Below are 26,422 nucleotides of genomic sequence, written 5' to 3'. Positions count from 1 at the left end.
GGAAAAAATAATCAAAAAATTAAGATATATCCCAATCCACTTCCTATAGTCACTTACTGTTCTATCCATAGCGGATTTTCGGTAGTATTCAGGTCCTCGATAATCTGTTTCTTAATAAGGGCCTCCTTACGACGCGTCTCCACAGGCACAGATAGATTCCAGTGCTTCAGGCAGCAGCACAAAACAATAAAACTTATAACGCCCACGAAAAGGACAATGACCAGGGCCACCAGACCAGCCACTGCTAGGTCAAACTCATCTTGCACAATGGCTATGTAGGCGGGCACAACGTTTTCTATGGCAAATCCAGCATAGTAATCCTAAAACACCAAAAATATTACTTCAAAAAAGATCAAAATATTGGAGTTCAAATAAGCCACCTTTAGGTAATCGTAATTCCTGTCGATATCCTTGAGAATTTCATCGACGGGAGCAATCTGCTGGGTCTGAGGGTCCACGGCATGGAAGTACAAGTCACACCAGTCCATGCGAATGCGTCCAATGGAGTCCAAATGGAATCGTATCTCGTCGACGATGATGCGATGCTGGGTGGCATTACGTAGCTCGGCAATAATCTCCTCCTGCTCCTGGTAAACCTCTTCCGGCGGGCGCGAGAGGATCACACGCACCAGTTGGGTGCCATCAAAGACCCAGATCTGTATGAAAATAATTTATTAATAATGGATACTTGGATAAGCAGATGATTTTCCCATTACTCACATTAACTTTGGTGCTGGCTGATCGTTGGGGCTGCTCCAGTTCCCTGGCCACAATCTCCAGTTCGAAGCGATCCTGGTTGTACTCGGCCATGATGGTGTTTGCAGAGATGCGGCCATCCTGCGAAATGGCAAATGGACTGGGGACAATAGATCCGGTCGCCTTGGTTGCCCCAAACTTGAACAGATTCGAAGCGACGATCATAAACTCGATCTTGGCATTCTTTCCCTGATCCGCATCGGTAGCATTAACTAGCGTTATGGCTGCACCCATCTTGGCATTGGCATTTACTCCGGCATAGTAGATGGATTTCTCAAACACGGGAGGATTATCATTCACATCCAGCACGGTGATGGCTACCTTTGCGACGGTATTATCCCGATTCAAGGTTTTGATCGAGAACGCGGCGCGTTCCTCCTCGGAGATATGCAGATCTGCTTTTATGCTGGCCAGGATGTACAAAGTGTACACATCCGTTTCCTCGCGATCCAAGCTCTTGTTGGTGTAAATATCACCCGTCAGTTTGTCCACATAGAAGGCGCCGTCCTCATTGCCCAGCAGCATGTAGTAGAAGATGTCTCGGTTGTGCTTGCTTCTGGAGGCGGCTTGAATATGTCCGATTTTCACATCCCGACCACTATTCTCGTTGATTGATACCTTATAGGGATTAGAGGCATCTGGGAACTCTGGACGATTTTCGTTGGCATCCACGATACTAACGCTGAGAAGACGTAGCGATTCAAATGGAGGATTACCTGCATCACGGGCCACCAGGATAATGTCGTAGCTAAATGAAGAATTTCAAATTATAGAGGGTTCTTCGTCAAATTGGGAACGACTTACTTGGCTCGATTCTTGCGATTAAGCTGCGTCCTAGCTCTTAACTCCCCTGTCACCTCGTCGATCTTAAACTCCCCAGTTTGCTGCTCATTCCGGTTGTTCACCTGCAGGTGGTAACTGATCTTGCCGTTCTCCTCCGTATCATTATCCATTGCCCTAACGGTGAGCAGTAGGTAATCCGGCTGGACAATATCACCGGGTATCTCAATGGTGGCATTGGAAAGTGCGGGTATAACAAACTCCGGCTTATGGCGGTTGACCCTTAGCACTGTAATAATCGCTTTGGCTGTGCTCTCCATGGTACCCGATCCCTGGGTATCACGTGCCGAGATGGTTAGCTCGTAGGCTCCATGTTTCCCGGACAAACTCTGCGCGGGATACACAATACCCGACTGAGCATCTAGCTTGAAGAGGGCCATTTCGTTGCCAGATGTGATAATATAGCGAACATCTCCATAGAGACCCTCATCCTGGTCGATGGCTTGAACTTGGAGCAAGGCGGCAGGTGGCTGATAGGCGGCATTTTCCGCCACCGTGGAGTTGTAGACATCTCGCGTGAAAACAGGAGCATTATCATTAACATCCAGAATGTTGATATGGATCTGCAAATTATATATACAAAATATTATTAAAATTTGAATGTGTTTTAGTTTGCATGCTATTTTACTCACCGTAGCCGTGGCTGACTTTTGTACTGCAGCAGGAGCCTTGTCCTGGGCCACCACCGACAAGGTGAGCTCCTTGATTTGCTCCCGATCGAGAATAGAGGAATTGGCCACCATCACGTTGCCCGTATAAGCATCAATGCTAAAGTACTTGTTATTCTCTCCAATCAGTGTGTAGGTAATCTCGCCAAAGACGCCTACATCTCCATCTTGGGCCTCCACTTTTCCCGCCACAGTGCCTCTGGGTGAATTTTCCGTGACGTTGAAATAATAATCGGTTTGTGAGAACTTGGGATCATTATCATTCAAGTTGATAATGTCCACCACCACATCAGCGGTGGAAGTCAGGGCGGGGACACCCGTATCACTAACGGTGGCTTGGAACTTGACCTCCTTAACTGCTTCGTAATCCAGTCGAGCAATGGTGTAGATCACTCCGCTGGTCTGGTTAATGGCAAAATAATCGTTGGCACTTATGTTATATTCCCCTATGCTAGAATCCTCATCGGTGGCCTGAAGAGTGGTCAGTACGGTGCCCACAGGCTGCTCCTCAACCATCTGCAGCTTGATTTGCGGCTGCTCCACACTCCATGGTGCATTAAAGCGCTGTAAAAAATGATTTGTTTATATCTGTATCTTTGAGAACATAGTCAAAATTATGTGGTAAAATTGTAAGCAGAATTCCCAGCTTTTTCATCTCTCTGCACTCATGGAAGGAATGTTCAATGAGCTCCCCCATACCAAGCTTAAGCTGCTATTCATCAATATATTTGCCATACTGCATAGTGCCACTTATTTGAATGTATATCGCTTATATGCCGATTTGAGAAATGTTAAAGTCGGCGTAGATGGCTCTGGTGAAGAGATATGGATCAGGGAGATCTTCACATTCCTCATCAGTGGTCTCATAGTAGTCCGCTTTTCCCTATGTTTCGTCGGTTTGGCTTCAAACATTGTGGCCATGTGAGTGACTCCAATAAGGTGGAAACTTTTATTTTACAATTTAAGTTCCATTTCAGATACCCCATTCTAACCAACTCCCAGGCCGAGATGCTCATGCCCACCATCATCGTGCAGGCCATAGACAATGTCATCCTAAATCTCTATGAGATCATCTTGGGCTACGGCAGTTTGTGCTATCTGTATCCGGAAAGTACGGCTGTTTTTATCTTTTTTATTGTTAAGATGGGAATAAAGATCGCCTGCAGCATCTCTGTTCTGTACGTATAAATAAACATTCTTAAGGGAACATCTTTATATTACCTATTTTCATTTCAGGAATATTTATTCTGATCACCACACTCACTTAGCCACTCTAGTTTCTTTTAAAGAGGATTTAAACAGCTTAGGACCAGACAGTGTGGATGAAATTGAATTGGCCAACCAAAATTTTGATGCTACCTAGCTATACCAAAATTTAAATAATCAAAATATTATCCTAAGACTGCAAATTTCTATATTTCCAAAATATAGTCTTTTAATATTTTACTCACCGGTGGAATCTTGTTGACATCAATGATCTGTATGATCAGCAATCCTCGACCCTAAAAAATTGTATATTATATATCAGAATTACAAATTCTTTAATATGTATAATCCCCACCTGCTGGACATTGGGAGCTGTGCTGTCCGTGACCAAAACATTGATCCTCATCACGGCAAACAGATTGCGATCCAACTGCTTGTTGACCGAAACCCTTCCATCCCTGGCTATCTTAAAGTACTCCTTGAACTGATCATAATGCGGCAGTTCCTTGCCCTCCTTGTCGATGGCGGTGATATCATCAGTTCCAGCGAACTCCAGAGCATTATGACTGGCCACATCGGGATCAAGGGCGATTAAAGTGTACACCAGTTGGCCAGGAGGAGCATCCGCTCTTACTTCAGCATGCTGAGTGGCCGGCACAAAATACGGATCTTTGTCATTGCTGTTCTGAACATTTATGGTCAGCGTGGCGGTTCCCGTGAGACTGGGAGTTCCCAGATCGGAGGCCTGAACCTGTAGCAGATACGTGTTGCGCCGATCAAAGTCCAGTTTCCGGGAGACAAACACCTCGCCGGTGCGCTCGTCAATGCCAAAGTCATCGAAGCTGCCCTGTTGGATGCGGTATCGTAGCTCGGCATTCTTGCCCGTATCCAAATCGGTGGCATGCACCCGCTCCACGCTCGTTCCAATCTCCGAGTTCTCTTCGACGACTGCACTGTAGCTCTGCTGCTCGAAATTGGGCACATGGTTATTGACATCCCGCACGGTGATGTTCACTCCACAGTGGGCCGAGAAGAGACCATCGTTGGCCTCCACAGCGAAGATAAGCTGATCGCTGTTCAAATTGGTTACATCCAGAGTGGCATTTGGCCTGATGCTAATCTGACCGGTCTCACGATCAATGTCAAAGATGGCCTCCACCTGCTCGGAGCCACGGATTCTGTAGCTGATTCTGGACATGGTGTCCGCATCCCGTGCCTTGACAATCAGCGGGGAATCGAAGACCACGGCGCCCTCATCTACACTCGCCCTGTACAGGGGACTTTCGCAAACGGGTGGTGAATCATTGGCATCCGTCACAGAAATCCGGAGGGAAACCACAGAGGCGGAACCACGCCCATTGTCATCGGTGGCCTGTAAAGAAAGTGGGAAAATTTAGCATTACATACATTTAAAACTTTCCAATATATATAATATCCTACTGTTTAAAAAATTCATTATAAAATTCGCTATTAACTTAACATTATGCTTATCAGATTGGTATCACAATAAATGATTAAATGCCTAAAATTTATTTATGCAAATTAATTATTATAAATGTCCTTCAGTTGTCAATAAATCGCACAATTCTCTAAAAAGGATTATGAATAATAATTGTTTACGCTATTAATTTATTCAGCAAGTTATCATAATTGTTTGCTCAACAAAATGCACAACATAATGTAAATAAAAACGTTTTTAAATGCGGGCTAAACTTAACAGGTGTTATAATGAAAACTGATTTATACAAACCACTAAATAGTAAATAGCTTTTAATGAATTATTAAGTATACTTAAAAGTGTAATAACACTAAATTGTATTTTTTCTGCCCGGTGAATTTTTTTTAAATTCTTATAATCAGTATTAAGGTGTTGTGTCACGTGATATTACAGAACCGCAGTCCTGAATTTTAATCCTCTCTCGTTATTTATGTTCTACATGTTAGAGGAAGATCTGCCTACACGAAACACATCCCACATGATTCCCCCTACCAAGTTACGCACATAAAAACCTTGCCACCCACTCGCACACGAAGATTGAGACAGTCACTCACCTTGTATGACAAGAAGTACGTGGTCACCGATTCGTAGTCCAGACACGTCTGCGGTGCCTTGTCGTCATTAGCAGTCGCTGCGGGAACTCCAGATGGAGATGGAGCTGCGTGTGGAACCGGAGCGGATAGTGGATCCGACGATGACGATGACGACACCTCTGGCTCCTCTGGCGCCTGGGTGATTAACGTATACTGGACGGTGGGCTCGGTGCCAATCTCCCTGGGAGCCGCCTCCATGGAAAGCATTTCCAGATGGCCCTCGCCATCGCCATTAGGCACCTCCTCGTTCTCATCCTCGTGCAGATCACGTCGCTCGCGTCGGTTGCCCTCCCCTTCGCCATGGCAGTTGGCCAGGCTAATAACACCTGTCCGCTCGTTGACATGGAAGAGTTCGGCTCCGGTTCCGGATAGGCTGTAGCGAATGCCGGAGTCACCATAGCTTCCGGAATCCACATCCCTGGCCGTTATGGTGGCTATGTACTGACCCGGAAGGGCTGCCTCCGAAACGGATGCCGAGTAGCTCTCCTGCTCGAAAACCGGCTTATTGTCGTTGGCATCCAGAACGCTCACCGTAATCGTTGCCGTGGATGAGAGCTTAGGATTGGTGTCTGTCTCCTCGGCCACCACCAGTACGATGAACTTCCTCTGGTTGGGATTCTCGTAGTCCAATGTGCCGTTCGCCACTCGAATGTTCACCTGCGAGTAGCCGGTGACCAGCTTGGGCTCCACATCGAATACCCCGGATACGTCGTCCAGCCGCAGGGCAAACTTCGAATTGATGCCCACATCAGCATCACTGACACTCATGTCCAGAGCGAGGGGTGTGCCTGGGGGTGTGTTCTCCAAGAGGGACACCGAGTACTCCTTGTGATTGAATACCGGCGGAGAGTCGTTTACATCCCTTATGGTCACTGTTGCCTTGGCCGTGGCACTCGTCAGGGGATCATCGCTGGGAACTCCATTAACCAGCTCCCTGGCACGGATCACCAGCGAAATAATGCCCGTGGAATCCTCTAGAGCTTCTCGATCCAAGGGTTTGGCGGTGCGCAGTTCTCCTGTCTGAGCGTCCAACAGGAAGTAGTCATTGGGATCTAGTAAGGGGAATGCACATGTTTTTAGTTAATGATACTTATAAGATTTTATTTATTACTTACTTGTCTTTAGATCATAGACAATCTTCCTGGGTTCTCCAGTGTCACCATCCCTGGCATGGACAGTAAGAACCAAGGTGTTAATGGGACTGTCCTCATCAATAACTGTCGAGAGGGAGCCCTGAAAGACGGGCGGTTTGTCCTGCACATCCTTCACCCTCGCCTCGAATGTGGTTTGGGTTTTGTGCGGCCCATCGGTAGCTTCGATCTGGAAGTGGTACACCATCCGCTGGTTGTAATTCAGGGTATCATTGAGCACCACTGCTGCCTCCAGAATGGTGGCCTCTCGCTTGGTCACATGCAGGCGGAATCTGGTTGGGAATTCAAATCATAAGTTTCGTTTATAAGGGATTTTCAAGAGTAACTCACTTGCTGCAGGCCTCAGGACTTTGCTGCTGTGGCAAGCATTTCAAATCCAGACTATCGCCAGCTATATCCCTATCCTTAACAAGAATCTTATCAAAGATAGTGGTTCCCACCGCAGCATCTTCGTTTACATCGGCCTCATAAGGAGTCTGCAGAAGGTTAAAAAAATATAATAACAAATAATATGTGGGATGGAGTAAATATAGGATTTAAAATGATTTCTGATAGGTGATAATGTTTTATACTTACATTTTGAAACTCCGGAGGATTGTCGTTCAGATCAAGAATGATAAAAGTGATCGGCACCTCTACCACATTATCCCGCTCCGATTCTCCCTCGGGATCTACGCGATCCCTTATCGAAACCAGGAATTTCAAAGTATCCTTCTCCTCGCGATCTAGTGGTTTTATCAGAGTTATGTTTCCGGAAACAGGATCCACGCTAAAGTGATCAGCGCCAATGGCACCATAGGTCACAGGACTTCCCTCAGGATCGTAGGCTTCCAACCGGAAAACTACTGTACCCACAGTCACATTCTCGTAAAGGATAATATTATTCAGGGTCTGCGTGAATACGGGTGGCAAATTCGTCTCTCCTGGTTGGGAAAAGATTAAAAAATTTTATTGGATTTAATTTAAGGGAAGTCCTTTTGATTTCTTTGCGTTTTACTCACCCTTGGTCAGGCTCAGGACCAGACAGATCAACAAAAGCCCCAAAGGGAGCTTCATTTTGGGGTCTGCAAAGAAAAAACAAAATAAACTTAGTGTTTGTTTACTTTTGAGTTTCGCCAAAAATGTAAGCCAATAAGCTTAAACCAAACAGATTTGCGAGACAAATCAAAGACTTTCGAACAGCAAAATATCATAGGAATTCGAAGATTTGAATGCTCTTAGCAGGGGTATTACATTATTAAATTGTATGTTCCTTAACCTCAATAAAAACTCATTCCTCTCCAAGTAAAAATATTTCTTTAACAGAGGGTTAAAAAAGTCCTGCTTCTTAGGACGAATTTTATAAAATTTTACATTACATTCAAACACCTATGAGCCCCCCTCAGAGTATATTAAAAACCTGTTATCATAACTTTAGGGTGTTGTACATTGTTATTTGATTTTTTTTTCGGCTTTGTGCTCGTTTTTGTTTTTTCCCCATTTTATGGCATAAACAAACAATAAAGATAAATTAAATTTCATTTCGTGCTGAAAATTCAATTAGCTGACAATGCACACAGGCCAGTGAGAGCGTGACAACGATGATGCGGATGATGGTGGTGCTGGTGTTGGTGGGGCTACTGATGATGATGGCTATAACAACATAACGTTGTTGATGACAAGCAGCAACAGGCCCAACAACAACAGCAAAAAGAGGCAACAAGCAACATTGTGGCAAATTGTGCACTTTAACTGCGGGCTGGCGGGGGTGTTGTGGGGTTGGGTTTCCGAGGGGGGGAATCGCCGAAGGCGCCAACATTCCTGTTGCGTCCGTCCAATTGTCCGGCACGCACCACCTAACCGAGAACCAGCATTGTGAGCCCGTGGACCAGAGGCGCACATATCTGGTAACCAGCAGACGGACCATCCAGGCGATGACCACACAAACGGGCGAAGGAGCAGGGTTACACTTGGGGAAAAAGGGGTTCTTATAACCAATTTGTTTAATTTATTAAATATTAAAAAAAAAAGAACTTGTAGCTTGAAAATGAATCATTAAAAAACATAAAAAGGACGATTTCTTCAAAAACGTTTGGTGTAAGAGCTTTTTTAAGGTCCCATAACACTCCTTTATTTTTAACAAACTGGAATTGTTTTAAAAAGTCATGGCAACCTGTGCATAAGGTAATATGTAGATTAAAGAACATGTTGTTGAGCCTAAGACCCTTTTTTCTTTAGGTTGCGAAGACTTTTTTAAACAAATGTCAGTTTGTGGAAAATAAATCAAGTGTTAAGGTCCTTTAATCCTCAAATCCTTTAATAATCCCATGTTAAATCTAAATTTGATTTTATTTGGCAATTGATAGTCCATTTCATAATGAAACATAACTTACAAATTCGCTTTTAAAATATTTAAAAGAATGTTTTTAAATAAAATCTCAAATTCTTTTCCTATTGCATTCTCCAATCTTTTTGGCAGTGCAGGAGCAGCAGCAAACACGAGCGAGAACCAAAACCAGGCAGAGCCAATTAGTTATGCATAAAAGCTCGACTAAATATTTTCAGTTTGGACCATGTTTTGTGTGGGTTTATTTGCTTACAACACTGGCCAAGAGCCTAAATGGGCAGCACGAGCACAAGCCCAAACACAAGCACAAGCACAGCACAAGCACGAGCAAAGCAAAAGCAAAAGCAAAAGCACACACCTCCAGAGAGTAAGTATGGTTGTCTGGCTGAGCAGGGTCCATAAATTCACCTACAAGCGTTCTGCAGTCGTCCGGCACTGACCATAAACTCAACATTTTAGGGTTAAGCGGGTTTGTTTTCGGGTCTGCAGAGGGTTTGTCGAACTTGGCCTTAAACTTATTCCCCCTTGTCACGAAACGGGATCCGACCCCAAATCCCCACCACCGCAGGCCAAAAGTTCAAACAGGAACTCGGAATACTCTAATGGCGAATAAACTGTGTTTGAGCTGGTGCATCGGATATAAAACTAGAATTTGGGAACTTTGTAAAAAAGAGATTACAACTTTGGTATTTAAAGGAACACCGAAAAATCAAAATATGATTTAAAATATTCCTTTCTTTTATATTTATTTTAATGCTATGGGTAATAGGACCCGCTAGTTTTGATACTCTCTTCTACAGTTCAATATAAATTGAATTTCATATTCAACTAGTTGCCGCGTTGTCATCGCCCCCACCTAAACATTCCCCCTGCTGATGTATCGTTTGGGGTTTATATCTGGGGGGTTTATATATGGTTTGAAATGATATTCTCACTGTCTCTGTTGGCCAGGAGTTTAGTTGGGCTTTGTCCCGTTGATTGGAACTAAACAGTGGTAATTTATGGACGACTAAATCATGTTATGAATAGATTCGTAGCCATTGTGCGTTAATCTTGTGGGATTATGGGCTTAGACCCTGGACCAGGCAATGTCCAATGGACTTCCATTGTCTCCAGGTGAGTCAGGAACTAATGACTATCCCAATGACATTTTGGACTGAATCGCATTAAATTGCTACATAAATGTATGCTGTCCTGTGGTTGAATCCCCTTGCACACAAATATAGAGAAATTTCCGGAGCGAAATAATTGCCAGATTTTCATCACCTTTTCAAGCTTGAAATGCATTCAAATATGCAAGCTGGGTGTCCATTTTACTTATGTAAATATACATTTACTTTCAGTTTATATATTTTCTACTCTCTTTTAAATAGTTTATTTTTCTTGGAGTTTCATTTAGGTTTTTGTTTTTAGAGTATTTCAAGTGTAAATAAAATGAATGAAATCTTTTACAGAAAAGAAACAGATTTCCTCTCGATTTATTTTTCTTTATGAACTGTATTCTGTTTAAAGCTCTAAATGAATGTGAAAAATGTGTGTTGAAGCAAACAAGTCAGTTACTTAGTCACACTTGCACTGGCTTAAAGTCTTTGGGGGTTTGGGCAGAGTTCAGTGCGATATCCATCATTTCCCTCAATTTTCCGACTCCGGTGAACTCAAAAGACTCCTTTGCCCCCACCCAACGCTAATAGCCCGCAATCTCCTGGCAATATATTTTTTGGTTATTTTCCAGGCCAGCTCTTGTGCTCTGTGTCAATATTATACCACGGCCATTAAGGCTGCCTCCATATGCACATATGCGATGTGTAACCCCACGTATATAGACACGCGTTCGGTGGAGCATAACCAATATCAATCATACAGTAAATTTATATTGCATTTACGTATTTTCCTTTTCACGTTTGTCAATCCAAAGCCGAAACAGGGGGGGATTCGGCGGCAATCCTGGCCAATACCCACCGAATCCCCGACCAACCTGTTGATGATTCAAGCCTTTCGAGAGGTGGCACAGCCACAATCCATCCCTGGGGCTCGGTCGTTTGGCCCAATCTCTTTCTCGTGGCACCATAAAAAAGACCATGTGTACCTTGAGTCAAATTTACTTTGAGTGCACAGCAGTTTGGCAGCAGTCCTTCCAGCAGATTGCCTCCCCAGTTGGGTCTTATCCATCCATCCATCCCCTCTTTTCGGGCATGTCAAACATAATAAATCATATTTATTTAAAATACATTTTGTTTAGCCAGCTTGGCTTTTGTCCTCTGCTGTCCTGAGCCATTCTTTTGGGAGTGGCAATAATAATTGAATTAGGTGCGCTCCAAAGGACCCAAAGCGGTTCACCCCATGCTTTTTTGTTGCCCCTCATCCGATTACTACTAATGCTTAAAACTTGTTTGTCCTCCACTGTTGCGCGGTTTTCGCCGCTAATCCGGGGAATCCCACTACGACTGCGAATGGCTGCCTGGCTGGCAAACTTGACACTTGACTTTGTGGGATCCGCAACTTTTTCGCTTTACTCGCAGTTCTCAAACCGAATACTTTAGTCGCACGAATGGACTCACTATGAAGGAAAAGCTGGCAAGAGAACAATTTTTTGTGGGAAGCTAAAAACTTCCCTACAATGTTGCAAAACGAACTGTGAAATTGTTTTCTTACAACACGAAGTCCAAGGGTTTTATAACATCATAATTAGATTTAAGCCGAAATAACTTTGGGTTCGTAAAATCTCTAATGATGTGTAAGAATTGTATATAATACAAATAGTGTTTTTTAATATTCCAGTAAACCAAAAGTACTAAAGTAAAACGTATTATCCTTTAAGCAAGTAAACAAAATTGGTTATAAAACCGATGGTTTATGATATATGACTTATATTGCTTATACCATATTTTCAGTATCAGCACTCTGGTTTACAGTGTATCTCATCAATGTTTCATCTTCGCCATCGTTATTCTTTTTATCTGATTTGTGCCCTCGCTGGCATAATAAAAATGTCAAACTCAGTATGCTGTCGCTTGTAATACATTTTATTCATAAAATGCTCCTTTTTTTATGATTTCAGTTGGCCTTTGCCTAGCTTATTCCCACTTTATACCTATCTCTTTCATTTACCAGCTATCTTTCTCTTTCTCCGGCTGTTTGTGTGTGTGTGGAACATTTGTTGAGACTGATGATGATGATATCCCAAATGCGAGGGGTGTGCGGGGGTTCACAAAGTGCTCCACTTAAGTATGCTATGTAAATCACCTGTGCGAGTGCCGCCTCATCGCCCCATCGCCTCACCTTTCCCCTCGGGTGACAGCCCCTCCCTTTCAGTTAGCTATGCCACCGTGTCAGTGGCGTCATTTTCTTTATGTCTTGCAGTTTACTTGGCCCAAAGCGTCGCCGGCGAGAAACCTTTGCCAGGGATTCTATTTAAACGGCATTATCTTCAGTTGCCGCCTGGCCTTATCTCACCTTCCACCCAGCTTTTCTCCTCCTTGGAGATGCCTCAACATTTTTCGTTCGCATTTAAATTGCTCTTTTTTATTTGCGCCTTCTGTCCCCATTTTGTTAGTGGGTGTGTGTTTTGGGTGGGGTTTTCCCTCTTAATTTATTCATAAGCCCTGGTTGGGGGGTGTTCTACTTCTTGAGTGGGCCAACATCATTACTATTACTCATGCACGGCACACACTCACAGCAGCACAAACACACACTCACACTCACACTCACACTGTTTCATGTGCGTGTGCCATCGTAACTCAAAGTTGTCCTGTCCGTGTTTGTTTAGGTACCATCCCCATGCTCGAAAGTCAAAGTTTCCTCTTTCTTTGGGTTTGTTTTTGTTATTTTTTACTAAGCAATTTTCACATTCACCTGACTTGCCACGCCATCCAACAACCCACCCATTTTCCATCTCCCGATCCGTACCACCCTACATCGTTCATCGCCCCTTCACAGTTTCACAGATTTGCGCTGTATAATTATGCCTAGCCCGGCCCCACACAATCCATATAAGCCAAAAAAGGTGCGTTTCAAAAATATATATCATAAAAACTGAAGAAATTTATAGGTCCTAAGGTCAATTATGTTAAAATCACACTATGTATTTGAGCCACATAGATATGTTAGGCATTGAAAACATCTATAAACACAGCAGGTTTAAGAATTTTGAAGAATTTCAGAACATATGCTGTGTAGTTTTTAACACGATGATTTGCATCTAAAACAAGGCTGGCCACACTATTTAAATCCGGCAATTACTGTAAAAATACACTTTGAGTGGAATTTTACTCAGGGATAAGAAAAAATGTTTTACAAAGAATTTATAGAATATTTTAAAAACATTTTGTAAGAAACTAATATTATAATATGTAAACCTAATACACATAATTTCTTCCCCTTTTATCTCTACCTTAATTTAATCTTCCTAACAAATAGTTATTATGGATACGTAACGTGCTGTCCTTCTGTGAGACTCCCTCATTTCGTATTCAAAACACTTGTGACAGTTTAACAAATTTGGAATTTAAATTGCACTTGCACTTAACTAAGGAGGGATTGGGATCGGGGCTAAAAGTGAGGCTCTTGCCAAGCGAAGGGAAAAAGCAACGACTTTGGCACCTGTTGGGGCAAAAACACACACAATCTGATATCCCCCCCTCCAAAAAACACACACGTATAGAAAAGCGGCGTGTGTGTCTATAAATCTGTTGCCTAAATCGTTATCGTCGAGGATGCTGGTTTTTATTATGAGCGAGTCGCTTAATTTTCACAATCCGCCGCAATTATGAAAGACAAAACGGGATGAGCTAGGGGATGAGTGGGGCAAACGTGCCACATCCGTATCCTTCCCAAAATGGAATAGAGAAGGAAGGGGTAGCTTGCCACCCAAAAACTTCGGGTCTTAAGGAATAAAGCCAGAAAGCAAGCGAGTTCGAGTTCGAGTTATTATCAAGTTTCTTCTTTGGCTGTTTGCCTTGGCGCTTCAGTTGGTACTTTTTTGTTTTTGTTCTTTTCTTTTTTTTTTTGGCAGGATTACCATTGTTGTTTTTCCCACGAGTATTAAGTGGCAGACCGCCCACACCCACACAAGGACAGGTGGGAACTCGAACTTAAAATTACGGCTCTGAAATGAAATTAAAATGGTTTTCTTTCTCGTTTTCCATCCAAAAGCAGCTTGGTAGTTTGTTATTGTCTGTCTGCATATTGAGGAACGTTAAACAGTCCTACCCGAGTACCCATCCTGGCCATCCCACTTGGCCAAGTTTAAATTGGTTTTATGTTAAAGCCAAATGAGTACAGCTCGGGGGTCGAGCTCAGAGCTCAGAGCTTTGGGGTTGGGGTTCGGGGTTGGTATAGGGTTTGAGTTTCCACCGACCGCCGTTTCCAGTTGAGCATCAGGAAATGAAATTTCTTGCGAATTCCTCTTATTTTTTGCCTTTCCTTTTTTGTTCTCCTCTTTCGGGGCGGAAAATGGTGGGTTGGGGTGGTTGGAAAGTGCCGTCGAGAGGCAGATTTCCCAGCACTTGACGAGCGGCCGCTCAAGGAGTTTGACTGCTTGTCAAACACAGCCAAATGTTTTGATATATTTCATACTCTTGACAATCAGCTCGAGGGATGGCCAAGAAGTGTGGGGGAGAGAAGCGGCCAAGACGAGAGCATTTCAAATAAATGACCCGTAATGTATTAGTTGGCCTGACCTTCAAGGAAGTTCGAAGAATATTTAACCCACTAAAGGTTATAACAGTTTAAAATTATTTACTGGTTGCAAGAGTCTTCAACCAAAAAATTTTTATTTTCCTAGCAATCTTATGCATTTGAAAAGTTTAACCAAAAGTTCCAACAAGTTGCTAAGAATTTTATAAGCTAAACAATTTTGTGGCAACAATGAACTTGAGAACTAGGTAAACTTAAATATTACATGTTTATTAATAAGTTCTTCTAAAAACTTTTACCAAATACTTCTATATTTTAAAATTCCCCATAAGCTTAACTTTTCCTTGCTAAATCTTCCTATACACCATTAACTTTATGGCGTTTTTATCAGACCCCAGTTGACACCACAGGGTTAATTGTTTGTTTGTTTGTTTTGCGCCAGGCTCTAATGCAGTGTGTTTTTCCTCACAGAACAACAGCAATTTTTCTTTATTTTTCTGTATTTGCTCTAAACTCATTGTTCTCCTGGGGGGCGAGAAAAGCGCTGGAAAATGTGTGGGGAAAAGGAAGTGGGAGGAGGGAAAACTGTGTGTGCAGCTTAGATTTTCGGAGCTTTGTTTTGTGATTTTCTCGGCTCCATCTCGTTCCACTTTAATAGCAATACCATTATCAGCACACAGCAGCAGCAAAAGCTGTGACAATAGCCACAGCAGAAGCCAACCTGTTACAAAACCGAATTCAAAACACCACCAACAGTATCAACAACCATAATAACTGAAGCAACAATACTCGGAGGAATAACAGGAGCAACAGGACGAAAGGAGCACACTCATCCCATTATTTCACTGCATTCATAATGCATACATATGAGAATGCTGTTCTGCATTTAAGCCTTTGAAAGTGCATATAGAATTGGTTTGTGTGCTAAGCTTTGGAATTTAACTTGCCCCATAATATTAAAGGTCCTAAAGGTCAACTATATATCAATATTATATGTAGCAGTTAAATACAAATATTTCAATTACTTAGTCTGTCTTGAACCACAGATGTAATTACTAGCCATAAATATAGATAATTTTGCTCTTCTGCTGAAACTTAAATCGCATTACACTCGCCCTTTCTCCATCGATAATCGACTGCTATCATCTCGATTGCAGTTGGGCTACCCTGCTCGACAATTTCCCCTCGACTTTATCCCCTCACGCGCTTCAAGTGGCCATTCATTATGGCCCTTAAACCAGACATTGCAGCGCGGCGAGGCCTAAAGCATTTGCCCCGTTAGATGGGCAATCGATGGGTTGGATGGGTTGTTACACAGAAAAAAACCGATAAGGATATGATATGATATTCGCATAGTAGTAAATAATAATATGATATGATATGATATGATATGATATGATATGATACGATATTTTATTAAATAGAGGGAAACCTTTTTGAAAATTCTCTGAAATCACTAAAATTACTCTGGGTAAGAACGAGACTAGGAGCAAAAAGACCAACATGATACACCCCATATCTGAATAGAATTGATACGGATTTTCATCAACATTATCTTTATATCTCCTCAATTTTTTTTTCGTGTAGGATTGCAATGGCAGTTAGGCGGGGCTGTAAGCATAGGCATTATAATATAGTACCTGGATCTCTGGCTCCTCGCCTGCTCCCTATATACATAGTAAGCTTCCCTGGAACGGAGGAGCAGGAGCAGGCACGTTCCGGGAGAAAGCACTTAAAATATCTGCGCACGCATGACTGATGATGACTACTTAGGGCCTGGCAGGAATTTCCACAACTCCACGCCCTCCCCTCGCACAGGTGAGAAGAGCGAGCAGAAGCTGATAAGTATTTTATATTTTACGGGATTGTTTGTTGTACGTGCCCCAAATGCCACCCACATAATTACCAGGCCTTCAACTTTTTACTCCACCACTCCACTCCACTCCAAATTATCGAACATCGAGGGGCAAACATCAAACATGGCATTACACAAACGGTTGAAAGACATCAGCATTTAATTGCCCCCTAATGCGCCTGAAATGGCAAATGCAAACATGCCACAAGTGACGTGGCAAGTAATACACATAAGTACACACATATATTACATATTTAAATGCATGTGCAGATATGTATCTTGTGGCTTTTCCTGGCGCTGCCATTGACTGCAGTTCAATTATGTCTGACATCGAACGGATAATTATCGCAACGTACACAAAGAAAGTCATGGAGATGTGGCCCACAAAAAACAAGGCTTAAGTCGAATATAAACTTAATTAAATCAGTCCATCACACGGCTTACAACCATTAGTTTTGAACTCTGGCCAATTAGTTTAGATTAATTGAAAGTGGGCATTAGTAAAATGCGGTTGAGTGGCAAATTAGTTTGAAAAGTGACAACATAACATGCACATAAATGCTCTTTAAAATGTTCCTAAAATATTATTTCCCACTTAAAATAAACAAATTCACATTTTTTTCGATTTCTGTTGTCTAAAGTCGGATAAGAAACCACGTAGATTTGATCCACTACAAGTCACTACGTGACCATGACTCCGAACACCGAATTTTCGCTTACCATAAAAAGCAAAACAAACAAAGCGTAAAGAAAACAAACATGAATTAAGGCGAAAACTAAATCCGCCAGAATAACAATAACTTTCATTCAAGACACGGAGTTCTATCATTTTCGACGGCGCTTCGTGTTCGTGTGACTGCTATTGTGATTTGCTCTGACTTCATTTTGTGACTTTTTATCAATTTGTCTGATTTGCTTTTGGCCCATTCATCTTGCCATTTCCCCCTCACGCGTGTCACAATGGGAAAAGCACGAGGAAAAGATTGGCAGAGTGAAGCAGTTAAGCGCATTTGATGGTTCAAAGCACCAAGGAAGTAAGCCACGTTAAGTATACGACTAGTGGGTACTTGGTGCAACGGGAATCCAAAAACCAGACCACTTACCATCTGTCAAAAAAGAAACCTACTTATGATGTACATTATACCATACTTATACCATACTTTACTCCTAAAGTCAGGATATGGATGATACATAAGTTATACATTAAACAAAAATTGCATCTTGAGATAGTCACAACAACTAATCTGTGGATATTCAATTCTAAAACCATGGTTATATTAAATTGGATACCATATTTTACTTGTATAGTCAGTTTATTAAAAATAAATCATATCAAACTCTGCTATATGTCATATGTAAAGTGAACCCAGAACAATTTACAATCAAAAAAGAATCAAAACACTATAACATCTGTTTTTATATACCCCAAAAAATTCATTCTCGTACCCTGCACAAAATTTCACAATAAATATTATGCTACTAAAGCTCTAAGAGAATTACATGACAGCAGCAGCATCCACTCCCGACGACATCTTGCCCTTCTCCCCACACATCTTACCACCCAAAAAAATAAAAATAAAAAAACAGAACCAGGGGACCTCGGAAGTGGTTGGCAAAAAGTATAAAGAAATGAAAGAAATAAGCGTTATTATCGTTATTACGTGAGCAAAATACATACACACAGCAGCAACAACTGGGTAAAAATAGCAACAACTACGGCAGTAAGCAGAACTATATATTAACAAACAATAACAAAAACCGACGATGGGAAAAATGTTGGAGGGGTGCTTTATAAAGACGACGATGACGAGGACGAGGACGTCGAAAAAGAAGAGGAGGACGACAAAGTCACCAAAGTGCAAGTGGAAGGAAGTGGGTGAAAAAATAAGAAGATGAAGAAGAAGGAGCTCTGGTAACGCCAGACTTGGAAGTGATTTCAGGGAGCACTTATACCACTTCAATATATTTCACTGCTCATGTGGGTATAAACACATATATACGTATATAGGGATATTTATATATATGAAACTAAATGGACACACGTACGTCGCCTTGGACGTGAAGTGCACTTATCAACAAAGACATCAAGAAAAGGGTCAAAATAAAATTGCACAGCTGTACATGTGATAGAAAACAGTAGAAATAAAACAAATCCACACATAATACATGATTTATATTACCCCCACCATCCGCATCATTTCGAAAATTGATTTGTAACTGCATAGAGCCAAACAAATCTATGGCAAATGATGGTTAAATGAGCCGAACATGTCGGAAATAGATACGTGAAATACATATTCTGTGGAAAATGTGATAGACAACTTGTGTTTGCGAGACAAAAAGGGTTTAATTATGACCAGGAAAAATGTACAAATCAACAGCTCAAATTTAGCCAGGATAAACACACTGCAAATTTGTATTTCATTTGTTGCCAGTACGGATTACTCACTGGTATTTTATGAATTTTATTAAATGCTTAACCTGTCCGCATATAAACTGCAAATCAAAGGAATTACAGAAGTAGATATTGCATATTTCACAAATGACACAAATGTAACAAATTGAATTGTTATAATAAAATTAAATTCTTCATTTCGAAATCCAACGGAAAACCCTTTCGAAGGCCATTAAATAGATTCCAGGGGATCTGAATCGAATTTTATTCCGCCGCTTGTAGTCCTATTCAAATTACGGCGGATTTGCAGCCGCCAGTCAACATATGGCCAACACAAACGGCTGACTTCCTTTGTGGGCATCGCCATCATCATCGTCCTCAATGGGGCTCCAAAAGCGGTACGGGGTGAACATGGCAAATGCCATTGGATTTGAGCTGCTTATGCCGGGGATTTAGTTATAAATTCCCTGGTAAAGCAGCGGGTGGAGATCGCTCCTCCCAGCCTCCCCGCTCTTTGCGAATTGAAATTTAATGCAAATGTAAATGTTGCAAAAAATACGTGGGGTGGAAACAGAAACAGATTATTTGTAGCACACTTTTTGGGTGGAAGTTCGCCACTTGGATTGAAACAGCCTCGCAAGTTGCAACCCTTTGGGCATTAGCGCCCACCAAATCCAAATACACACATATCCCATAAAGATTTACATACAATTTTAATACGTTTTTATATTGGATTTATATATTTTTCATATGCATTGTGTTTTTTCTGAATTTCAATTTGATTTAATTTGCACAAAAAACAGCGCGGAACAGCTTATGTAAAGAGTTAAGTTTTTGGCTGCTGTTAAGCCGGTGATTATTTTATTTTTCGGCTGCATCTTGTTTGAAGTTGACACAGTGCTTGAAAAAACAATGAAATATGCGCAACAAATACGCAAATAATGACAAAATCCGTCCAGCCAGGAGCAGAGAAAAAATCTGTTACAATATTGAAATATTTTATGAGTGAAAAAAGGGCGAATGGCTACCCCACCTTAGCCTGCAATCATCTCCTCTGCAGACACACAGCAAAAACAACACAGAATGCGAACATTACGTCCTTTTCCGGATTTTGTGGAGAGCCCCCTGGCTCCTTGTTTTATTTTTTGGCTTCACTCGACGAGAGCGACACTTAAAGCGCTTTAAAAGCAAATTTATCTCCCATTTCCTCAAATGCCACGGGCTCAGCCGACGCATCCTCTTCGACAGACTCATCCTGCGTCCAGGATTCAAGTTGCCTCCAACCAATCTCGACTGGAGGAAGCTCCTCTCTTCAGAGACAATTGCATTTGCTGTAGGAGAAGGGGGTATTATACTGCAGGCACAGGACAGACACACTCAAATATTGATTTATCGAGTTGCTCACATGCTTTTCCCATATGTCCTCGCAGCAACTTCTATTTCCTTCAGCCTTTGTCCTTTTCCTCATCGCATCACCCCCTTTCCGCAAACAATAAAAATTGCTGTAAGATGGTTGGGGGTTATCCTGGCTGGGGTGTGAAAATTCACAACCGAATCACTTCAGGTTAACCTCAAGTCGTTCACACCGCTCAGCTTCCCATTTCTCCCTCTTTGGCGTAGTAAAAACTTTAAGTCTAATGACTTTTATAGATACTTCACAATAAGTCCCTACGAATCTCCTGTTTCTCCACATCTGCCCTGTGTGGTTGGATTTGGCCAATGAACTTGATTGTGGCAACAGAGTCTTAGCCGGGGATTGACACAACTCAAGTGGAAGAGGAGCCAGCAGCACGAAAGGTCAAAAAGCTCATAATGCATTAAGCCCTCTTTTTGGGGGAGGTGGGTGGTCTACAAAAGCCGGAAGAAGTGTACGAGAAGTAGGGATAATACTAGCTTTCATGAATATTCTCCGGTTTTATTAGCCTCTTCCTTTATTGGATAGTATTTGATTTGGTTTTATTTCGGTTTATGCTTTTATGATCAGCTTATTAAGGTCTTAGACGGCTAGTTTTTGTTAGATGGGAAGGATTTAGGATATGAGATATTATGATTAAATGGTCAATGTTAAATTTAATCGATTTTAAGTAACTTTCTATAGTATTTTTCAATTTTTTTATGAACATATATATAGAAATACATGTTTTTTTAACGTAACATTCATGTAATATAAATAATCTCATATTATTCAATTTCTTTGCCACTTTACTGGAACTTCTTTTACTTAAATTTCAATTATTTCAGTTACGCAAATAGTCCACGATTCCTTCTTTCTTTCCTTCCTTGTGTCTTACCCATTTATCATCGACAATGACGCTGCGGCAAAAGGACTCCCAGGACGAATCCTTACTTTGTCCCTTAATAATCGCCGCTGCAGATGGGGGCAACTGCAGTCCCCGAAGAGCAGGGCCCACTGCAGCTTACTGACCACACCCCCAGGAAACGAAATAAGATCACCTCGTATATACACACACACACACAGAGCTTTATTACACACTTTCGGCGCCAGGGAAACCCCCCCTTTTGCAATAAAATGGTATAAGAAGGACTACAAATTGCCAGAGGCCCCATATAAGAAGAGGTGTTGAACAAAAGTGGCAAAGCTTTATTGTCAACCCGAATGAATTCTTTAAATTGCCAGAATGGATTGTGTGCATTCTGCACTTAAGGAAAACCCCTCCGATATCATTTACAAAATGTTTACCCATTTAAAAGCCTTGTTTAATTACAATGACGAACAATTGACAGCTTTTAATGAGACAAAAACACAACAGCGTAAATTGCGAGTAAACCATTTCGTTCTCATTCGCATTCCAACTTTTATGGCCTTCGATGGATGATGGGATTGCCTTGGCCGGAAAACCCACACCAAACAACCGCTCCTTTACCCCCTGACTTAGCCAGAAATTAATGGCCTAAATGGAGAGAGAGGATGTTGGGGGGAGAACTCTTTATGGACTGCCAAATGGGGAGGGCAAGTGTAAACGAATGGAAGGAAAGTAAAACAAATTCAAGCTGCTTTTTACGGCAAATGGAAATGGAATTGGAATCAGAGTTAAAATCCGAATCGGAAGTGCAGCTGCCTAGGGATTAGCATTGCAAATTAGTCGGGGAAATTACAAAAACGAATTAGATAATTAAAAGGAGATTGATAAGGTTGTTGCTTGGGTATACAAGTATCTCAAACATGTTAGACCAAGTTGCAAGTGTTCCTTTTTAAATATTTATTATATACAAAAAACACCCTTTCTTAAGTACTGTATAAGATATATACCTATTACTCGAACTAGATAGATCATATTATTAGTAATATTATATTATATCATATCATATTATTAGTCACTCGAAAATCATAGGTTATTGAGATCTATCTAGTCTAGCATTCCAATTATAATTTGAGATGGAATACTTCCTCTCTCTAAATACCTTTACCATCTAGCAATATATCATTCCATCGGCATGCTGTTTGACAACGGTAGGGAAAAACCAAAAAGTTGCAACTCAATTGGCTCCAAATTGTTGGCCAACTTGTGCATCTCAAGGCAAGCTGGTAAAAGTGCATAATTCTATAAAAGGCACACAAATTGAAACACAAACACTGGCTGGAGGGACTCCCAACTTGGTTCGCAGTTCTCTCCCCTCCTACCAAAGTCAGTAGGAAAATATAAAAGTTGGGCTGGCAGTCTGTGAGTTTCTATTAAAAATATTGTCAACTCAATACTGGCAGAGTAAGTAGGCGACGGGGTGACTCTGAGTTGATTGTTGTAAACAAAGTTTTCATAAAGAATTTCCACGCCCGTACAGGAAAAAAAAAGAAATGGGAAGAAAGAAAGTAGGCAAAAAAAAAATAGGAAGCCGACAAATTGGCAAAACCTCCAAAAGAATCACAACACAAGGCAACCACCACCCAGTCAGCCAGCTGCGGTTGGTGGGGCACAACAAATAAATTGACATTCCCCCACCGCCATTTACTCTAGAATCCCCCGGCTGAGCCACTCGTTATCATAGTTATGGTTGAGGCTTTAGCCGCAGCCAGGCAACGATGAATGCTGCGGTTTTCCCCGGAAAATCGAGGGGGGATGGGGATAGGGATGGGGTTGGGGGTGCAACGGAACCAAAGGACCAAGGTGTTAGGCTGAGGCATAGAATCGGTGTCTGCTGGTGGCTTTTCCATATACCTATTGCTCCTGATGCTGCTGCGGCTGTTGCTGCCACAAATTAAAATGTGGCCGCGCTTAAATTCTCACACAAAATTTATTGTTTTTGCCGGCTGCTTGGCAAAGAGCCCAAGGAACAGGAACAAAGCCAGCCAGTCAGCCAGAAATAGGCAAATAGCAAATAAGTTAAATGCTTTCTGGGCCAAAAATTTAGGGGCAGGGAATGGGAACAAGTGCGAATGAGATCATGGAATGGTTTATGTGCATTTCACATCTATAAAGTGAGGGAGAATGGAACATATATATCGGGTCTGATAAATTAATCCTAGTTTTTTTATGACTATTTAGTTTTAACTAAAACAGTTATTACAATTACCAACGAATTCAATTACTTTTAATAATGACATTAACCATCCATGAAACAGAGGTCATGTTAAAACATAAGAACATATAATTTCTTTGAAAATCATTACTATTTTATTTTATTAATATTTTTATTATCATTAATATCATCATTTTATTAATCATTACAATTACTTTTAATCATTACATTTCAAGCTTATAAAGCAGATGAAAAAATTAATAATGTTTAAACAGCATTTCTAAGAAATTAATCCTTTAAAAGCAGGATTACTATCAAATGCAATCCTTGTTTTTCTCCCATACTAACAGGTTTTTTCTAAAACTGTAATAACTAAAAACGAATCCAATTACTTTTAATTATGATGTGAGCTGGATTTACTCCCGCGTCTATTTTTAAATGGATTTAAAATTCACTTTGATGCAATCCCATTTCACTGATTCGTTTTTTATGCCGCACACATTAGTCAAACAGCCCAACAAAGTTATGAAGCCTTGGCCGCTGGCGGAATACATAAAAAAACCGGAAAAAATAAGGAAAATCTCCTACAATCCAACAAACAAAACAGGAATAGCTGCCAAGGATAATGCGTTGCAAATGTCGACGACAATAAAAAGGATAATGCGACAAGTTGAAAACGAGCCAAAAAGGCGACCGAATGACCGCCATTCTGCCCAGAAAAGTTTGCGCCAAGCACAAAGAATAAGGAAAAGCGAAAAAAAACTTTGTTAAAACGAGAAACAGAAAGTTGAGAGAGCATTTAATGAGTTTATTGAACCAATTGCACAAGTTGCAGGTTGTTAGTTGCAAGTTCCAATTGCAAGCTGCATGTTGCGTCATTGAGTTTGCAGAAAGCCAAAGAAATCCGGGCTTTGCCATTGCTACTTGGCCAACTGATTCTTGGCCAACTAAGACGAATGAAGAAAAGTGCCCTTTTATCTCTCTCTCCCTCTCCGAGTTAAGAATGAATTAAAGCTTAAGTTTTTCTAAGATTTGCCGGCTCTTAGAAGCTAATTCAGCTCCGGCCCAAAGCCAACTGCAATTCTTCTTGGCCATTCGTCTTGGCCATTTTGCCCATATCCGTCCGAATGTCGCCAGGGTCAGCTGAGCAGTGCTGGGCCAACGAAATTGCGGCAGACAGAAGTCATTTAAGGAGAATTTATGGGATTTTAACTGACATTTAAACAGTCGCCAAGAAACAGGGACAGATAGCCCGGGGAAATGGGAGGGGGTTTAGGAACTTGTCGACCAAGATTAGCGACGACTGTGCAACAAAATGTTATGGACAGGGCCCCGGATAATGAACGACTCCAGATCCCCAGAGATCCGGGGGTTATGAAGGGAAGAAACGACCCGAAAGGAGCGAAGCGAGAAAAATGAAATGTAATTACATTTGAAAATGGACAAAAAAGCACAGAAAAGAAAAGGAAAATGCTAAGGAAAAATGGAAACGACGGTCAGTCCGAAAGGAACATCTGGAGCCATTGGCCAGTTTTGGGGCGTTGCTTTCGAGCAAAAATCACTGCAGCATTTCCTTGTAATTAACTTCATGAAGATGTTCCCTATTTCAAGGGAGTAAAAAGCGAGAACCGAATTGAAAAAGCTCCGCTGACAGCTTAGATTGAAGAAAGATGAGTGAATGAAAGGGGAAATGCTGCCAGGAAAATTGAATGCTTCTATTCGTGTGCCCACATTGGGAAAACTGATCGAATTTGTATCTAAATTTAAAAAAATTAAATAGGTTTTGAATTAAGTAAAGACCAATCCATAAATAATTTTAAAGGTAATTTAATTATGTCTTTACTTAAAGTTTGCTTAAAATGTTTGCCCATTTGTTTCAATTATTTAACATGATTCGTAATAGTTTATTTTCTTGTCTACATACAAATTACAGTTCGATGTTTTTAGATTACTGCTGGGGGCTTAATGTGTCATTGGGGAATTCCTCCTTAATTAAAAACCACATACCTACATTACAGAGCACTTAAGCAAACACAAAATGAAATGAGTGATGCTTTAATGCAAGGGGAAAACTTTAATTTGGGAAAACTCAAACAGAATTTAGCTAAGCAGAACTTATTGGAAGTCAAAGAAAATTAACAGAGGTAGTGCATTCAACAAATACTATGTATCCCTATTTAAGAATTTAAAAATACTCGTACCTTTAATACTGTTTATCACGCCAACGGTTTCTGAAGGAAAAAGAGAAGGAATTAATTAGTTAATTGCAGTTTCATGTAAAAGTTGCCAGTTTAAAGAAAATTACAAGTTGGCAAGTGAGAAAGTTTAAAGTCAAAGCAAAGGCTTGAAAAACTTTATAACTACTTTAGAAGTATTCCTTTTATAAGCTCCCAATTGAAATGCCCTAATTGGCTATTACAGAGAATTAATTTCATTTAAGAACTTTAAATCTGTTGCTTTATTAAAAGGCTTTTCAAAACTTTATGAAAGCCTAAGAAGTGTTAAGTACGACCTTTTCAGGAAAGCTTTTTTATACATCATTGAATATCGTATTTTATGGAGCTGTTAAAGTTATGACAACTATACTTATACCCTCTCGTATGCAATGCATATATGTATATGAACAGCACAGCACACTTTGTAAAAAATCAACTTCAACTCAACAAGGTCGACCCCAATTTACTGCCCCCCAACAAAAGTGTGAATATAGAGGGGTTTTCATAGGCCAGAGGGCAGGGGGCAAAGGCGGGACTTTCAAACTGCCAAACCGCAAAATTTGCAGCCGCAATTTCTGTCTGTGATTTGCTGCTCTCCAGTGCGTTTCAGCATATTTCCATAATTTTTCGAAAAATGTGTGGCATTCAGAGGGGCCATCCCAGAAACAATTTACTCGTTATACAGTTGCTCCACCCCAGTTTTTATGCCATTCCCATCAATATTTTTTTTCGCAAACTGCACTTGTGAGTTCTTTCTTCTTCTTCTCCTTGGCAGCAGTAACAAACTGTGGCAACAGTAATCGAAAAG

The 26,422-nt window shown here is 41.2% G+C and overlaps 2 protein-coding genes across 2 annotated transcripts in view; one reads left to right on the top strand and one right to left on the bottom strand.

Annotated features, from left to right (window-relative positions):
• Positions 1 to 26,422, bottom strand: part of Cad87A (cadherin 87A) — a 64,289-nt gene that overhangs the window by 1,239 nt on the left and 36,628 nt on the right. Inside the window, exons 4-16 of the mRNA XM_036819740.3 lie at positions 25,600 to 25,629; positions 7,714 to 7,776; positions 7,289 to 7,635; positions 7,043 to 7,188; positions 6,677 to 6,984; positions 5,523 to 6,613; positions 3,826 to 4,842; positions 3,716 to 3,766; positions 2,229 to 2,828; positions 1,561 to 2,159; positions 721 to 1,504; positions 381 to 656; positions 58 to 320 (exon numbers count right to left, since the gene is read on the bottom strand). Coding sequence (XP_036675635.3) covers positions 58 to 320; positions 381 to 656; positions 721 to 1,504; positions 1,561 to 2,159; positions 2,229 to 2,828; positions 3,716 to 3,766; positions 3,826 to 4,842; positions 5,523 to 6,613; positions 6,677 to 6,984; positions 7,043 to 7,188; positions 7,289 to 7,635; positions 7,714 to 7,768 — 5,537 coding nt within the window. The 5' untranslated portion in view covers positions 7,769 to 7,776; positions 25,600 to 25,629. The remainder of the gene's footprint in view (positions 1 to 57; positions 321 to 380; positions 657 to 720; positions 1,505 to 1,560; positions 2,160 to 2,228; positions 2,829 to 3,715; positions 3,767 to 3,825; positions 4,843 to 5,522; positions 6,614 to 6,676; positions 6,985 to 7,042; positions 7,189 to 7,288; positions 7,636 to 7,713; positions 7,777 to 25,599; positions 25,630 to 26,422) is intronic.
• Positions 2,865 to 3,659, top strand: LOC108019498 (uncharacterized). The gene is made up of 3 exons (XM_036819741.3): positions 2,865 to 3,185; positions 3,242 to 3,442; positions 3,501 to 3,659. Exons 1-3 carry the CDS (start codon positions 2,932 to 2,934, stop codon positions 3,625 to 3,627), a joined length of 582 nt encoding a protein of 193 aa, XP_036675636.3. The 5' UTR covers positions 2,865 to 2,931; the 3' UTR covers positions 3,628 to 3,659.

The sequence above is a fragment of the Drosophila suzukii genome, chromosome 3 (assembly GCF_043229965.1).
Source record: "Drosophila suzukii chromosome 3, CBGP_Dsuzu_IsoJpt1.0, whole genome shotgun sequence".
Classification (NCBI taxonomy): Eukaryota; Metazoa; Arthropoda; class Insecta; order Diptera; family Drosophilidae; genus Drosophila; species Drosophila suzukii.
The sequence above is the reverse complement of the archived record's forward strand: the minus strand, read 5'-3'. Positions and strand labels throughout refer to the sequence as shown.

Bases quoted from the DNA above. Each gene is read 5' to 3' on its own strand.
- LOC108019498 (XM_036819741.3), top strand. From the start codon at position 2,932: ATGGAAGGAATGTTCAATGAGCTCCCCCATACCAAGCTTAAGCTGCTA. The intron at 3,186-3,241 runs GTGAGTGACTCC...GTTCCATTTCAG, and splicing joins GCTTCAAACATTGTGGCCAT to ATACCCCATTCTAACCAACT. The intron at 3,443-3,500 runs GTACGTATAAAT...TTTTCATTTCAG, and splicing joins GCCTGCAGCATCTCTGTTCT to GAATATTTATTCTGATCACC.